The sequence below is a fragment of the Triturus cristatus genome, chromosome 3_1 (assembly GCF_964204655.1).
Source record: "Triturus cristatus chromosome 3_1, aTriCri1.1, whole genome shotgun sequence".
In the NCBI taxonomy this organism is placed as follows: domain Eukaryota; kingdom Metazoa; phylum Chordata; class Amphibia; order Caudata; family Salamandridae; genus Triturus; species Triturus cristatus.
The window spans coordinates 367,349,616-367,367,487 of NC_140583.1; the positions used below are offsets into that span (position 1 = coordinate 367,349,616).

Here is a 17,872-nt window from a genome sequence, read left to right on the forward strand (position 1 = left end):
CAGGGCCTGATGTAGAAACAAGGTCACGGTTTACAAGGGCTGTACTCGCAGGAAGCCGGGAGACAGAAATACTACCTGGGGCGCCCAAGTCTCGGATTGCCAGGAAATTTCTCGTTTAAACGGGGGACTGCGAAAGGGAATACATCAACTTGACATCAGCAAACAAGCTTCAGCGTTTCGCTTCTAGATCCTTGAAGTCAGGTTTCCATTGTAACCTGAACAAACATAATAAATGCGCGCGCAGCTTTACAGCCTGTTCGAGGAGAAAATAGGGCCACTAAAAATGCCAATCAAACCAATAGATACGCTCGTTAAGTCTTACCGCGGTTAATGTTCAAATTATGCAGATTTGAAGGCAAACACAATGTCTCCCAGCAGCATTCTCTGGGTCTGAAGCCGACGTTTAGGGCGAGTGATAATGGGATAGGAACGAAGCACCTGTTCTGGCTTTATGACCAATTCAGTGTCCCCGCTGGATACATTTCACTGCCCTTCTCTCTCTCCCCTCCTTTCACTCCTGATTGATGGCAGAGCTGCTGGCCGTTTATTCTTAGGTAAACGGGAAGTGCCCCGTGACCCACCAGGCCAGGAAGAAGCGTATCTATCTCTGAGGGCAGCGATGTCTAGGTCTGGCGTAGCTCTGCAGTTCTTTATAGTGCTTTATTCTTAAAACGTGCTGAGCAAGCAACATTTCGGAAAGTGCTAACCTTCAGTTGGCACCTCCATGTTACTGATCAACAGCAGTGACTAGAAGGGGCCTTCGCTAGAGCAAGACAGATTCATGCCCACACATGCATTGCCTAGTGCTTCCCATCTGCGATCGAGTGTTTGGTGGGAGGTGCTTTCCTGTTCCCGTCCTCCGGTACTCAGTGGCTGACTTCCACCACTGTTAATATTGCACTAAAAGTACAGCTGATGCATTAAAACAAATTGAACCTAATATTAGTATGCATATTAGCCTCTCACAGCCAAAAATGTCAAAAACTCCCCTTTTTAGGTCGAGGACTACCGGTCTGCCGAAGGCAGAACCGGAAGTCGGAAGATTTAATGTTTTCTAGAGTGGCTATTTAGCCCGCCTCTCTTTTTGCTTCTCCTCCATTGGCTGGCTTCCTAAACGGAGGCCAGCCATTGGAGGAGAGAGCCGTCCCTCCAAATAGGCTCCGTCTTTTTCAGATTCGGGGGCGTGTTTCTTGCTGTTCTTTCCACTTTTTAGCCACGCCCTTTTAGAACAGCAGGAACACGCCCCCGAATCCGAAAAGGTTTCGGAGCTTCCATCCGCCATTTTTTCCCTATCGTCTGGCCGTGAGGATCCATCCGTCCGGCGCCGTGTTCATGCCCCATGCAAGCAAGTGTGGGATGATGCTCACTGCCGGGAGATGGCGAAGGCTGCTTCTGTGCAAGTCCCAGGATCTAGTGCCCGGGCCTTTGGAGACCTGACTCCAGCCCTGGTCACAGCAGGTACGACAGTCCTCCTTCAGACCAAAGACGCTCGAAACCGCCCCTGGTGCCGGCTCCTCGCCTCGTGCCTTGGACATCTTTCGCGCACAGCCCGCATTTTCGGCAAGGACAGAGGCTCCGAGACGCTCGCGAGCAACCTTAGCCCGGACTGAACCACACGGATCAGAAACGTGAGGTGAAATTATTTGGAGAAAACAGGCAACTGCAGCCTTTGTAGTCACTGCACAGAAACGGCCCTTGAGACGATATTCCCGCAGAACCGAGCGGAGACAAATGTGTTTTGCTGCGTCAGTAGATAAATCTTACGCTCCGATTTGCACCAAAAGTGGAGTGATTTGACATGAGGAAACTTTACAAGTAATCCGTCCGATACCGGGGTGCTCGGGCTGATTCGGGCCAGAGAGACAGCTGAGAGTGTGGCGTCCGCTGTTGAAATGTGCGGGACATACGGGTGGGTTCTCTCTTGGAGACGACAGGAGAGTGAGTGTTTAGTTGTGTGAGAGGAACTCCTGCTGTTGGTAGACCTCGGGCAAGGTATCGCCATTGTTTATCTTCAAACTAGCCTTAATCTAACCAAGTAAACATGTTAGCCAGCAACAGAGAGGCGGCGACATTTGTATTGTGACTTTAATTTTACCAAGAGAGGTACATATTGCTTTTAGAGAGCAGCTGGTGCGGGGGTGGGTTACATGTTGCATAACAGTGGCTGATGGATCAGGTGTCAACGCGCTGCTGCCCAGGTTCAACATAACAAAGGTTACAAGGCGATGGGGGCAGGGTCACTCTGATCGCGCGCTACAGAAGATTGACAGCCAGCCCCGTACTTGGGAGATCGACGGGGCAGCCATGCGGGGAAGTAATGCCATCGTTGAAAGTCCTGCTTTTGGGCAGGGGGGATGGCGTCCACCCGGTAAAATAAGTGGGGGGACGCCGTCCACCGGCGTGGTACCCCGACTCGAGCCCTGGGGAAAAGGGAAACCAAACGTGCTTGCTACACGGATCAGTCATCTCAGAACACATAGGACGAAGGATGCCAATGCTTAGAAGGAATTAAGAGCATGTTTTCAGGATATAAATTATGGAAACAAATGAAGGTCTCAGGGTGATGGCGTGAGCAGTGAAGCGGCATCGGGGCACTGACAGCTTAGTGGCATGTTTTCTTTTTTTTTTTTTCTATTTCGTAGTGAGACCACATCAGGTTGTTAACCGCTCGTCCCTCAGTCCCACTTTCAGTGGAGGGCTTTTAATAGCATTCTGTACCGTACCCTTGTCTTTTGACCTACCTTCTGGATTCTCTTTGCTTGTCTCCCTGAATGTCAGAACAACAGCACCACTTGGGTCATCATACGCAACACCAAACTCTTCCCACACAGGTGACACTACAGTGTCAGAAACACAAAGTATCCAAGAATCATGCCTGCTGCCTTAAACTGCTCCAGCGTGAATGTGCAAACTTACCTTGCACAAACACTGCACACGAAAACAAGCAAAAGTTATACTCCCACCGGAGCCAAGTTCAGCAGCGTGTGTGCTCCTCATCACGGGATCAGAACTCTGCAACATCTCACTAACTCACTTTCACTGTCTCTTTCACTACCTCTCTCTATCTCACTACATCACTACATCACAACACCACTCTGCTTACATCTCACTACCTCACAACATCCCTCTCCCTCACTACATCACTGTTTCATTACCTCACTCTTTCTCACTACATAACTCTCTCTACCTCACTACTCCACTCTATCTCACTACCTCACAACTTCTCTCTCTCAAAACATCACTACCTCACTCTCTAGCTCACAACCTCACAACTTCACTCTCTCTCACTCACTACCTCAATCACTCTCTATCTCACTACCTCACTCTTTCTATCTCACTAACTCACTTTCACTCTCTTTGACTACCTCTCTATCTCACTACATCACAACATCACTCTATGCTTATATATCACTACCTCACAACATCCCTCTCCCTCACTACCTCACTCTTTCACTACCTCACTACCTCACTCTATCTCACTCTCTATCTCACTACCTCACTCTCTATCTACCTCACTCTCTCTCACTACCTCACTCTCTATTTCAATACCTCACTCTCTCTCTCTATCTCACTAACTCACTCTCTCTCTGCTAATGCAATAGGTATCATATATGCAAAAAAAAGCTACTGCCAATAGAAATGACAATGCCATTTATTTAGGGATACAAAAATAATAAAAAAATAATGAGCAATACCAATAGCTCTACCTATAATATTGCCGAGACCATTGCATTGTAAATGCTTGTTAGACTTCTGACGTGGGAATCTTTGCCTATTTGCACAAACTATGCTGCTGTTTGGAACTACTGTATTAATGTAAATTTTAATCGGCATCTCTTTTAAATATATTGGGCTATTTGCACCTAGCGTTTTCAGGCTGTAACTGTGTTTCATTGGTTATTGAACATTGCGGTAGAATTTCTGTCTTAGCTCTGAGCACTTAACATACGATAGTAACTCGGCGTTCGGCCCCTGCGGTTCCCGGAAGTTGGTCGGGACCGTACTGCCCTGGGGTTGACGCTCTAGTCTTCCTGACTACCACCGCTATATCTCACACGCTAGAGTGCCCGTGCAGCGGGCGCGCCAATAGCGCGCCAAAGGCAAGCCCGTCAGCGCCCAGAGCGCGACCAGCGCCAGAACCCCTGGCTAAATTGGACCAGCTAGATATGATAGGCAAACTCTGCTCGATCTAAAATCGAATATATGTGCTCCCCATAACATATCTCCACAACATGACGCCGTAGTACACGCTCGGTGCCCAAACTGCACTTTTAGATTGTTCACAGACATAATGCCTGGCCCCATGCCTCTACACGAATTAGAGAAGGGGCGGGAGGTAAAGGAACTTATTAATGATAGAAGTGGGGAAATTGGAGCTAGAGAGAAGGATGCGGAGCAGAAAATCAGTAACCTTAAGGCAGCAGCAACTGAATATGCTAGATGTCTGCTGGTGAATGCCCGCTCTGTGGTTAAACACAAATATGAACTGGAAGATCTTATCCAAACCTCCTCGCCAGACCTAGTTTTCTTAAGGGAAACTTGGACTGATAGCACCTCCGCGCCCGGCTGGAACGTTGCTGTTTCAGAGGGTTATGCGTGTTTCTCCCAAGATAGAGTACCTGGTAAAGGAGGGGGAATAGCTATTATTTATCGCGCTCATTTCAAAATACAGTTGGAGACGATCTCTACTGTCCCGGCAGAGGCATTGCATTTTCGTATAAAACTCAATAACTTTCAGTTTTTTCAAGGGGTACTTATATAACGCCCACCAGGCACTAGAGGAGCTTTCTCCCAAGCCCTTCTGACACTCCTGGAATCGTATACTGACTCTCATTCTCTCACTATTCTGGGAGATTTTAACTATTACTTAGACTCTAATAATAATATAGACACTATTAGACTGTCAGACAATCTTGAGGCGTTTAACCTCAAACAATTGGTAATTGGACCAACCCACCAAGCAGGTCACACGTTGAACGGGATCTTTACCAGTAACTTAGATATTACTTTTTACAATTCATTAGATCTGCCATGGACAGACCACAAGGCTATATATTTTAATCTTAAAACCTCTCAGATACATCCTAGAGCACAAGCCAATACCGCTAAAGTACCGATAAGGCGATGGGATAAAATTAAGGATGGAGATTTTGAGTTGGCACTTGACTTTTTTCCAACTATTTTAGACCTTGATAACAACAAGGCAGTACTGCAGTTTAACGACTGGTTACTGTTAGCGGCTGATAAGGTCGCACCAGAGAAACTGGTAACAATAAAAAGAGTCAAGATATCAGCCCCATGGTACACCCCAGAACTCAAAAGACTAAAGATTAGTTGCGAAAGGCGGAGCGTTTCTGGCGGCAAGACTACGATAGTCAAAAGAAAGCTATTTACAGTCACACTATTCTGCTATATAAGGAGGCAATAGTGGCTGCAAAAAAACTGATTTTTACAGTAAAAATTAAGGAGGCAGGTAATTCCACAAGAGAACTGTTCAAATCCGTCAATTTGCAGGCTAAACCCCAGCAAATTAGCACTTTTAAGCCGACCAAAACCTATGTAATAAACTGGCGGGTTATTTTCAAGAGAAGGTGCAAGGAATTTATAATAATTTTCCAAGCACCCCGAGATCTCAGGACATGACAGTGTCCGTAACCTGCCCCCAATGTAAGCTGACTAGTTTTCAGCCAATGAACAAAGAGGAGGTCTATAAACTTCTTCTCTCCTTAAAATCAGGGGCACCTACCGATCCCTGTCCACCGTCCATTATGCACCAAGCAGCATATACGATTTATGAAAATCTTACTCCTATTTAAAATCAAGTCTTAGCCTCTGGTTGCTACACTACAACCTGGAAAAGGGCAGCTATCACACCTCTGCTAAAGAAACCAACTTTGGACCCTAGTGATTCCAAGAACTATCGCCCTATTGCTGGTCTCCCAATTGCTGCCAAAGTTCTAGAGAAACAACTTAGCAGAGTCTTAACAGACTAGCTTGACGTAAACAACCTGTCCACGTCACTCTACTGAATCTGCCTTAATTATGGCAGCTGAAGAGATTCGCAAGGTAGTGGATGGTGGTGGGAAGGCGGTCCTCGTGTTTCTTGACCTATCAGCCGCATTTGACACCGTTAATCACACTGATCTGGTGCAGTGGCTGAGGGATATAGGGGTGGGGTGGCCGCCTTGTCCCTACTATCCTCCTTCTTGGAGAATAGGGAGCAGAAGCTGTTTTGGGACGGCATGAAGTCAGACAGTTTTCACCTTCCCTGCGGAGTTCCACAGGGGTCCGCCCAATCTCCAACCCTGTTTAATTTATACCTCACCCCGCTAGCTAATCTCGTTAGGAGACACAGCTTTGCTCTGGTCTCGTACGCCGATGACTCTCAACTTGTCATCTCCATCACCAATCAGCCAGAGACCACAGCACTTAGATTTCATTCCTGTCTCACAGTGATTATGTCTTGGATGGGTCGGAACTATCTGTAAATAAATACAGACAAGACCGAGGTGATGGAGTTTGGGCCAGGTCTGCCCCTGTGGAACCGATCATGGTGGCCGACTGAGGCCGGAGAATGTCCATCCCCAGTGGAGAAGGTTAGAAACTTGGGTATTCTTTTTGATAATAAGCTGAATTTTCGTGCACAGGTTAATAGCCTCACTTCCTCATGTTTTTTTCTTTTAAAAATGTTGAGGAAGATCTTTCCTTTCACACCTCAGGAGCTACAAAAAACAGTAATGGTGGCTCTTTTCCTTTCAAAGTTGGATTATTCCAATGCTCTGTTTCTGGGAATTGACAAATTTCAACTGCAAAAACTACAGTCTTTACAAAACGCTGCAGCCAGACTTTTATTGGGCTTACATAGAGGACAGCCAACCTCAGCTGGAATTAGATCCCTTCATTGGCTGCCCATTAAACAGCGTATAGAGTTTAAATCTATAACACTTGTGCATAAGGCAATCTATGGAGGCGCTACTGATGATCTTCAAAAACATGTTGTACCATATGTTCCGTCACTTACCCTTAGATCGGCTACTTAAGGTCTTATCAAACTGACAAAGCTAAGACGAGAAAGTTGGGGAGGCCGAGCAATAACACACTGTGCGGCCAAACTTTGGAATAGGCTGCCTCTATCTATGAGGCTTCAATCCAACTTACAGCTTTTTAGGAAGAGCTTGAAAACCCAGCTTTTTGCAGTTACATAGGCCGTGCTATATCGTGCCTCCCTGTCACCACACTCACAGCGCTAAGACGCCTCGGCATTCGAACGCTATACAAATACTAAACATAAACTATTTTTCCGTCACTGCTCAGCTGGTATGGGGCAGGGCTGGGCTAGGCTGTCATGGAGGATCACTCTCTTAAGTGTGCATGGCAGTTTGGCTGCTATCTTGGGCCAGCCAAACAGTCATGCGCACTTTGCATGCTCTCCACCAGGCTGTATTGTACGAAGACAATGCACAGCCTCCAAGTCCCTCCCAGGGTGCCGAACCACGGTGCCCAGACCAATCACAACGCTGCCATTAGCGACGTTGTGATTGGCCAGGGGAGTCTGGAAGCCTGGGTGCTTCCTGTTTCTGGAAGTGGGCAAAGAGGACCCAGAGGCACCGGCTGGAAGGCAAGAAAATGACTATTACATTTTTGTTTTTATTCCGTCCCACCATGCCCCCCCTTGCCGTTAAGTAGCAGCTGCCACTGTTTAAGAGACGTTTCTTATAGGAGGGAGAGCAAGAAAGAAAGAATCTGGAGAAGAATAACTTTGATATGTGGGCTGTTCTGAGAAGAACGGAACTTGGGGATTTTTCCAACATCACTAGCCTGATTTAACAATTTATTTGACTAGAGGGATTATTCCATAAAATCAGGCAAGAAGAAATCAAACTTCAGTACAGTGGACTCCCATTTTAGAACACGTGCATCTCTCGGTCTTGTCTGGAGGCGCCATTGAGTGGCCTGGGTGAGTGGCCCAGGCGGTTGGCATGCCCTGTGCCTTGGTAGAGAGTGGATAATCCGAAGTGCTTGCTCTTAGTTCCAGTACCCTTAAGCCGGAGAGTTGGTAGTACTGCTGTTAACCCTATCTTAGAGGACCTGAACTGTGATATTGCTCTTGCATTCACAAGTCTGTGCTTGGGGCAAAGTTTCACATTGTGCCCCCTGACACCTGGACAAGCAACAAACCCGTAAAGCTGCAGACACATTTTGTAATGTTCTTCAAACTCCTTGCAGCAGATCCCAAATTTTATCTACACAACAACTTTATTTTTTTCTAAATTCAAAGCAGGGCCAAAACGCTTTCCTGAGGTAACTAATGTAGTGCAGGCTTCAGTTCCAGATTAAAAAAAACAAAATTGTATCATAACTTCCTATGTCACACTTCCGTATTGATTTAAACTGTACAGTTTCTATGACGTGTCCCTTTGTACACTGCGCATGTTAACATTTTTTGCTTGGTAAAGATTTTAGTTTGTTAAAATGCAATCATATATGATTTATGTCTCTCATGTTTCTACTTACTGGATAATTCTGAAATATCTTTTTTTCTCCGTTAATTTTCGAAGCAAGTTGTTTGCTTTAGGAAACTACCTTGCAGCTAATAATGCCTACAGCTTGGCTATAAGATTAAACCGCAAGATTCCAGCATTGTACCTGAATCGATCAGCCTGCCACCTGAAGCTGAGAAACCTACACAAAACCATTGAGGACTGCTCAAAGGTATGCTTCTATGATGGGTAAAGTTTAAAGGCCACTAAGCTGCTTTTATAGAGCTATTGCTGATGCTGATGTAACGCTGCTCAATTGTTTCTTTAGCACAAACCTTTTTTTTTGAATGGCAACCCCGCAGTGGAGGGTTTTATTGCTTCAAATAAATTATGAAATTATTGAGACATTCCTGCCTGGTAGTTCCAGTGAAAAATGCAATTCAGTCCTTGACTAGTGTGAATGGATCATATGGGGAGCAGTATCATTCATACCTAATCATAGGATTTTGTCTCCGGCAACACCTTTGTGGCATTAGCGGACAGAGCTCACACACACACACACGACATAATGTGTTATTTTTGCACTAATCCGATTAGCTGCAATGTTAAACTCCTAAAAACATGCCTGCAGTTTAAATATATACTATTCAACACCCTAGTGAATTAATTTTCAATAATCAGTCACTACGAATCCCGACAATGGACCCCTTGATGGTGTCATACAGTTGCATGGTCACCCACCCCCTCCTATGTCTGTGGGACAAGGGTATTTGTTGGAAGTATCTCAGAGGAGCAGGTATATTCAAGCAAATCGATGCTTGCCAATTTATATTTTGAAACACATATAAATAAGTCATTTGCACTCAATGCATTACTTATGCAAGTTTCCCGCCATACTAATTGTGTTATTAATTATTAATTTCTTTTATCATATGACTATGTTTTCAAATGAATCGGATACAAACATTCATTTTAAGTGTGGTGGCCGTAGAATATATAATGTAGCTGAAAATAAATCCTTAATTACAGAGGAAAAAACATATCCACAGTAATTACACTGTGTTTCGTCCCACAGTGCCAATTTTGAGGGGTAAGCATAGTCCCTTCACAGACAATTACATTTAAATATTATTTACATATAAAATTATTGAGTAAAATGTTAATGTAGCTCAAGGAATTACCATCTGAATATAACAAATGTTATGTTGCCTGAGGGCTGTTGAGGTACGAATGTTTCCAGTTAGTTGCAGCCTAGAAACAAGTGGATAGAGTTTCCCATAAAGCGATGCAAGACAAGAAGTACACTGCTTAGGCATAGATAATACAGAAGATAGAAGACCAAGCTATATGTATCAATGAAGTGAACACTTGGATAAAGAAAATGTTCATCATTTTTGAGCTGATTAATCTGAAATCCTGAACAACACTAGGAAGACCCGCTGTTGTTTTCCAAATGGAAAAAAGCAAAGACTAATGAGTCCGAAGCAAACAATCAAGAACATGTCCCCTGCCTACATAACCTTCCATTTCGCAGAGTAGTATCCCTCACCAAGTTCAAGCTTGTGTGAATTGAGGAAGTGATCGAATCGGCAAATAAAATCAAACCTTCCAAGCAACTTGTAGGGCCATGTCTAGCGACTTACAGTATAGAATTCCTACAAATACCTGCCCTGAACATTGCAGGCATCCTCATCATGCTACCGCAGAAGCGATGACTCCCCAATTACTGAAATCGATTGGCCTCAAGTATACTATGGCCTACTTGTGAATTTGTTTTATCTATTCTTTGACCCAAGTGGATGTTTGTATGTATTAGGGTTTAAGACATAATAGAAAACAGTATCCTGATTAAATGGATCCTAAAAAAGTGGATAGGAATCTCCAGCACCGCCATTGAGTGGTTCAGACCACACCCCAGCAACAGAAACCTGCGGGGTAAAATTAGTTCCTTTAAATCGCAGCTCTAATAGCACTGAAAAGTAGATGTATAAGTAATATGTTAAAGATAAAGTATTAACAATGCAGTTGGCAGGAAATATGTGTTGGGTAATATCCAAATTCAACAGAGGAATTTTCCAGAGCGTCATTGATCGCTTTAAAAAAGAGTATTCGCAGAGAGCCTGCAAAGGGTCCAGTGTGAGGTTAGGTGAGTAAGCGGGAGCGTAACAGACAGAGGTTTCATGTGTGAATCCGCAGGCTAGCAAAGGGAGACCATGAGAGAGCCTGAGTAGGATGGATGAATGAATTCATGTGACCAGAAATCAATGGATGTAGAGGGAGCTCTAAGGGTTCTCAGTGTGGAAACGTTAATAGGAAGGCCATAGCAATTGTGGAGGGACAAGCCGAATGGATGGTGGGATGAGTACAGTGACTTGATTCTCTTTCTGGACCAGATCACTGCTCCAACCGTTCCCCCTTGGGAAACGTTTCCTTCCATTGCCTTGACAAATTGTCTTCCGTTGGTGGCCTGGACTCCTAAGATTCTGTTACCTGGCCTTCTGGCACTCGCATTTGTGAAAGCGTGTGTTTGAAACCCCTTGTGGTTTATCATGCCAATTTTTTACTTCTATCCTGAATAACCACCTGCCAAGAGCGCGACCTTGCTGCGCATGGGACTGCTTTGTGGGACAATTATGTCCCCCTTTACTCTGCAATGCAACAAGCATATATAAGAATTCTACACACTGGTAATCTACATGATCAGCTATTCTTATTGTGCTCAGTTACATCCTGCTTTTGTCCTGATGATGAACCTTTAACATGGCATGCTTAGAAATGACCTCGACACCTACCCGACTGTGAAAGACTTTAGTGAGCTGGCAATTTCTGCAGTCTAGTGTTTTCCATCGATCAATGTTTTAGTTCCTTGTGGGCTATGGACTCTGCACTCCTCTTGGGCATAACACCTTGAGTTCCTTCCATTGTTGTAATAAACTTTTATCGTGAAAACTTTCTCACGTTGCCCACACAATTTGAAGCACTGTTTTCACAATACACTGAGCACCTGTTTCTTTAACACATTTTTACCGAATCTGTGTTTTTGATGCAATTAAGTGTATACGTAAGTCATACTTTTGTTCAGATTGGACTTTGTGGTCATATTCTTTCTCAGCGACTTTAGGCGCTTCACAATAAATTACTTAAGTATTTTACAAATCTTCTATGGTTAATGTTTAGTGATACCTATGAGAACAATTTCCAATGGCAAGCCACCTTTTAACATAAACAGTGACGCAAGCCAATGGAAATGAGGGGCAGGGCTTCGAGCCCCCTTCTAAAATCTCCTCTCTAACTATAGGTCTCGCCGAGCGAGCAGCGCATGCGCTGCAACGCTAGGCGAGACCTAAAAATCTAAAAGGGGCTTAGAGCCCACCTATTTACTCACTCTTGTTTCTTTGCTTCCTATTGATCAGCTCCTCCTCCTTGCCTCCATCTTCCACCAGGTTTTCCAGTCTTTGTCTTGCAGTGGAGCCTGAACCAAGTACTGCTTTTGATTGCCAGTGCCCTTGCACTCCAACAGCTGATGCATGGAGTTTCTTAGAGGGACTTTTAGTATCTGTTTGCAAACACGCTTTCCTCATTGCATTGCTCAGTTGTTACAAGAGGCAGAGGTCACACATACATTTGATAATTTAAGGGAAAATGTTCTGTTGAGAGCAACCAGTGGAGGTTATATCGGCTCACTGGAACAATATTTATTGGCATGACTAAATTTGCACATTTTACCACAGTCGCTCTTTAAAAGATGCTGTATTTTGGGATTCTGGTAACGGTTGTTCAGGCCAAGTTGTATGCCCCAGGACTTGTATTGTCACAATGTTAAGAGGTGGCTACAGAAATTTCGTCTACAGTTTTTGGTCTCTGTTTTACCTTTCCCATCTAGCAGCTGGAAGGAATGTGTAGGGGTTTTGTCAGCATGACTCTTAACAGTGCATACATATACTAACAACTGCTCTAATTACCTCTCACATTTGGCACAGGAGGTGCACCCAACCCATCTCTGGCTTTTACTTATGATCATTAGATGCAATCTAAACCAATCCAATCCAATCCGTGAATATTTGTTTGCTCATTACCGATCTTAAGGACTGGATTGTGAAAACGTTTAATATCTCAGCACTGGTTAACCAGTCTTCAGCAATTTTAAAGTTGTTTGGCTTGGAAGTGGGCACTTGCTGGAGTTCAGAATCTTTCGAATTGCGACCGATCTGTAAAAGGGTTCAGAGAAGTAGAGCCAGCAGTGCTATTAACCCATCCACCGAACAACCCACGCAGGGAGCTGTAAAGGTGCAAGTTGAATGGTGCTTCGCCTCCTTATTCTGCTAAGGGGAGCTACGTGGACTGGCCTATCTAACTCAAAAGAGTGGGTTTTTTTACAACCTGTTCTGAACCTGTTCTCCCTTTCTCCTTTATGAATGGGTTCATGTATAGCTTTTTAACGGACTTCTTATATGTCTAATACATAGGAAGGACCAATCTGCGGGCTGTTACTTGTAGACAGTAATTTTTCATGTGAGGTTTATCTGGTATTATTTTGGAATGGAACCACCAGAAACGCCCTCATGTGATGTATGTAATGGGGTCAAATTAAGACTGTTGTTGTCAATTGTGATACACTCTAAACAAGCACCCTTGTTTGGTTTCCCGTTAAAAGAGTACATACTCTGTATAAATTGTTCCAACTCTTTATTGCATCCACCTAGTATAGCAAAGCCACCACTGGACAGACCACCAACCAACTGACCACTGGTTGTCCAGGACATCCCACAGTTGTATATGATGCCCCAAGACGCTACAGGTTACATCCGAGATAAAGGGGCATAGGCAAGTTAAATATCAAATGAAGCAAAATGCAAGGCTAAATATATAAGAAAATAAATCAATACATATGGAAAAAAGTGGTGTTGAACAACACTATAAAAAAAAAAACCATAACAATGCAAAAGTCACAACAAGAGTAGCACTAGCTACCGAGAATGTCCAACATCCAAGCAAAATCTTACATAAAGCTTTTACAAGAGTGTTAATCCCCAACATAAACCTTAAGATATGTTGGACTCCTGCTGGTACGAGTTCCCACACAGCGCTCCTCTCTATGGATAGTTCTTTGAGTAAACTCTTCATTTCATCTTATACAAATTTAACCTCATTGTCTGTGATAATTATTTTAGAAATTCCCTCACAAGTGAATACATCTCTCAAGAACTCTAGCACTCTCCCAGTTGTTGTGGAGCTAGTACAACCAGCAGTCACCCATTTGGACGTATAGTCTACCAATACAAATGCATACTTTTGACTAGGGGCCAAGAGTCCAACTGTATCTAACCCTAGCTTGCCCCAAGATTCTTCTGGCACTTTCACCGGGGACATAGGCACCGTCCTCACAATCTTTCCTTCCTCCTCTCCCCCCATGCACTTACACAGCTTTGAGAGAACTTAATTGGCTCCCATTAAATGAAAGGATAGCATTTAAATCCCTTTGCATAGTTTTCAAAGCGATTCAGGAAAAAGGCCCTAATCCACTGCAAAGGAAATTCAAGCAATACGCACTGTGAAGTAACCTACATTCATTTACTGAAAATCTCCTCTGTATTCCGAAATTTTAGAAAAAAGACAGGGTCCCATTTTTTTTTTTTTTTGACTTTCAACCATGCTGCACAGCAGCCACACTGCTGAACAATATGGTAAAAAAACATTGGCAAATTCAATAGATCTTTCATAGGCGAGACTTATTGGCTTTGCCAATGCTCGTTGTTGTGTTAGGGGTTTAGTACACAGGCAGCACACTAGTGTTTGAATTCCCTTCGTAATGGGAAACACTACTGCATATTGACTCAGCTTTTCAATCATACTTACTGATGGCAGCCATACAATGATACAGTTAAGTAATGGGTGGTGTTTTACAACTGTTTGACTCACGTCATATTGACGATTTCAGAAATTAATTATTCACAGCTGTGAACAGCGCGCACTGCCACTTCCTGTTTTCACCATTACATACAATCTGTTCGTTCTATCCAAAGTCATATGTTGTTTCTAGATCGGAGAATCTTTTTATTAGTTAAGTAGCAAATTTTTGTGTGCAATAGACAATTGATACTTCTCGTTTTCCATTCGTGAAGGAACTCAAGATGTTGCAATAGGCACAATCAGTACAGAGTCCTGGCCTTTGTCTGGAAGTTTCCCCTGCACATTTCTTCTAAGCGCAGGACAGCTGTCCCAGCCTTTCTGGTGTCAGAAGGTTTTGTTTTATATCTATACTTGGATGATTTACTGATAAAGCACACACTTCTCAGAAGCTTATGCAGTATGTACAAAAATCATCCAAAGTCATGCTTGCCTGGGCTTACATATAATATTTCAGAAATGTTAAATACCTCCAGCCAGTGTTTCCAATACGTAAGAGTAGTTCTAGACACATGGGCCTCTAGTGTGTATCCTTTAGCTTGTAGCCTGTCTTGTAAAGATCAAACATGTCTTGAGTTCTGGGCTCCATGGCACTGTGCTCCTTATTACTTCAAACCAACAGAGATCTCTTTCACATTGCTCAAGGACTAGTGATGCCAAACAGAATATGTGCAGTGCAAACTGACTCTGGGTCTAATTTAGATTTTGGCAAACGTTTTACTCCATCACAGATGTGGTGAATCTAGGCAGTTTTATTATAAGTACCATATATTCTATGGCACTTGTAATAAGGAGACTGGGGTATCTGTCATGTTTGTGATGGAGTAACCCACTACCAAACACTAAACCATGCCTTTTCTCTTTATTACCTCTACTTTCATTACCATAGTAGTTCCAGATCTAGAATGTATAGCCGGAAATCCCCTTCCACAGTCACTGTCTCCCCTGTTGATTTTAATGGACACCTTAATGCAACCAATTTTGTAAGGATAATGGACATTCAGAGAACAATTGTACCATCTGAATACGCTGTAACCCAGAGCAATCAATTTAGCTCAGATGTCCTTTTTGCCCTCAAAAACATTTGGCTCCATTATGAGATAGAGAGAACGGCAGCAATGTAATAGAGAAACAAGTAGAAGGTTTAAATACAATACAGTGTCAAAGAAGTTTAGAAAATTTGGTCCCGAGTATTGCAGAATATCCAAATCACAGCGGTGTTTTCCTGACAGGACTTGAAAAGACATACGCATACCACCTAAGCAGGCATTTCTTCGAAGCGTCATTAAGGTTGTCTTCTGCCTATTGGGATACCATGCCCAGTCTTGTTGTCACCGCAGGATACACAAAATGCAGAGATTTTGCTTCCAATTTCTGAGAAGTCACCCTTGTAATTGAATGGTCAGAAACATGTCTGTGTCTTTTTAAAAACATATTCTGGTAATCCTCAAATGAATCATCCGTGTTGCCTCAAGGTCCATGCCTTTGATGGGATTTAGACCTTTTCTTGTCAAAAAGCCACTGAGGTGGCTTCCCCGTAGGCCAGGTGGATGTCATTGAAGATTTTGTACTTTAGCTTTCCATCAATGAGCATTGTTTCTGCACTACAGCTTTTTCAACATTGAGCTTAGACACTGGACTTCTCTTTTCCTCCAATACATGTTTCTTAATTTTCCTTCTGACTGAAAGAACATTCCAAAGGAGGTTTAGCACCCTTTCACTAGAATTTTGAAGGACTTCCAGTGAAAGAAGTTCTGGATTTTGGTTCTGCAGGAACTGATTTCTCAAGGAACTGTCACGAAGCAGTAAAGCTTTCTCTTCTATATTTGATTTAATCAGGCTTTCAATTTATATTTCTAAAAGTACACTTGGATGCTGTAAATTTAGATGTCCTTTCATTTTTTAGAAGAGTAGCAGCTGCTTAACATTTGAATATTTTACTTTCAGTTTTTGTGTTTATTTCAGACCCCTATTCAAACCCATTCATAACTCTGACGTTCAGTATAGAAAACTTACAAGGTGTATCCAAGAGTCCACTAGAGAAACTAGGTTAACCTACTACCCTAAGGCAGCAAAGATCGTCTCATTAAAAGTCATGAAATGGTGGGTGATATTTTAGGAAATTATTCAGAGGAAACCATTGTTGACTTAAAATAAATCTGATCTTTGGCATATATGGTCTAATATGACTTTTCCAGTGGCTGCACCATCAGCTGTAGAGTGAGAGAGAGTCAAGCTGTATGTCCCTACGTGCCATATGCAGTATTCTTTACCATTTCACATTAATCAGAAGGTTTCTTCCCCTCATTCTACTTGAGCCCAACCTCTTCAACTGAAAAGCCTCTTCAAAACTTAGATGTCAAAGGCCCTGAAGTATTGTCCTTATACTGATAATTACATCCAAATATATATAAAAGGCAACTTGTGTTCGATGGCTCTCTCTGCGTTTACTAATAATCTATATCCTAAGTCATAAATATCCTGCATTACTTCCTGTTACCAAAAAAACGAATGACCTCCTGCCTGGGAAACCTAAAGACCTTTCCATATCTAGCTAAACAAATTCTAATTGTGCTTTCTTAATAAATGTCTGAAACTCTGAGAGGAAAAGTACCTGAATGGTGAAGCAGCACATGTACAGTTCTCCACATCTTTAGCCCCCTTTTCAGGTGGTTGACCAACCTCAAGCCCTATGGGATGATATCAAATAAATTAACATGATGGCGAAAGTTACTTATCTTAGGTCTTAGTTTTCCAGTAAGGGGTATTTTCTTTAAATTCATTCACAACCACCTTTTTCACCATTAATCCTGGGACAAAGTTGGATATTGGTTAGATCAGATTGGTTTTCCATCTAGTAGGCTGTTTAAAAATAATCACAAGAAATAAATCTAATGATTAGCATGTTAGCATTCTTTTTGTGATTATTTTAAAAAGAAATTACATTTTGGCAATGGAAATTTGTTTTGGGATTGTCACAAAGAAAGAGGTATTTGAATACTTATTCATTCAAAGAATACGCCCGTGATGGATAAACAGCATTACAAGTAAGTTTTCTTTATTTTTTATTTTTCTCGTGCTTTCTTCCTTGCTTACATTTCCCTCTCCCTTCTGTCTATCTCTCCCATGTGTATAGCTCCTTCTCCTCTTGATCTGTCCCATGGACACAGCTTGTCAGTGGTTCATTTGTTGATGTATAGGAAGTGAGCTGGCTATTTAATGGGTAAGTGGTTAGTCTCACGTGGGTAGGTGGGTTCTTGTATAGGGATATTCAGATCAATTTGCTGTGAAAGGGTTTTTTCTCTTGCCATGTCAGATTTGCTCACTTTTATATATACATTAGCGTTTTGAAGCTACAGGTCAATAGTAGTGTTTGATGTTTATTCAAGTACCAAGCACTGAAAGCTAAAAAGATGGCCATATCCATATCTTCGGTGGAATGCTGTTAGAATTGCTTTTGTTCTATGTCTGTAAATTGAATTACA

General features: G+C 42.8%; 1 protein-coding gene across 1 annotated transcript in view; it reads left to right on the forward strand.

Annotated features, from left to right (window-relative positions):
• Positions 1-17,872, forward strand: part of DNAAF4 (dynein axonemal assembly factor 4) — a 153,964-nt gene that overhangs the window by 123,928 nt on the left and 12,164 nt on the right. The window contains exon 7 of the mRNA XM_085646330.1: positions 8,559-8,712. Within this exon, the coding sequence (XP_085502456.1) occupies positions 8,559-8,712 (154 nt within the window). The remainder of the gene's footprint in view (positions 1-8,558; positions 8,713-17,872) is intronic.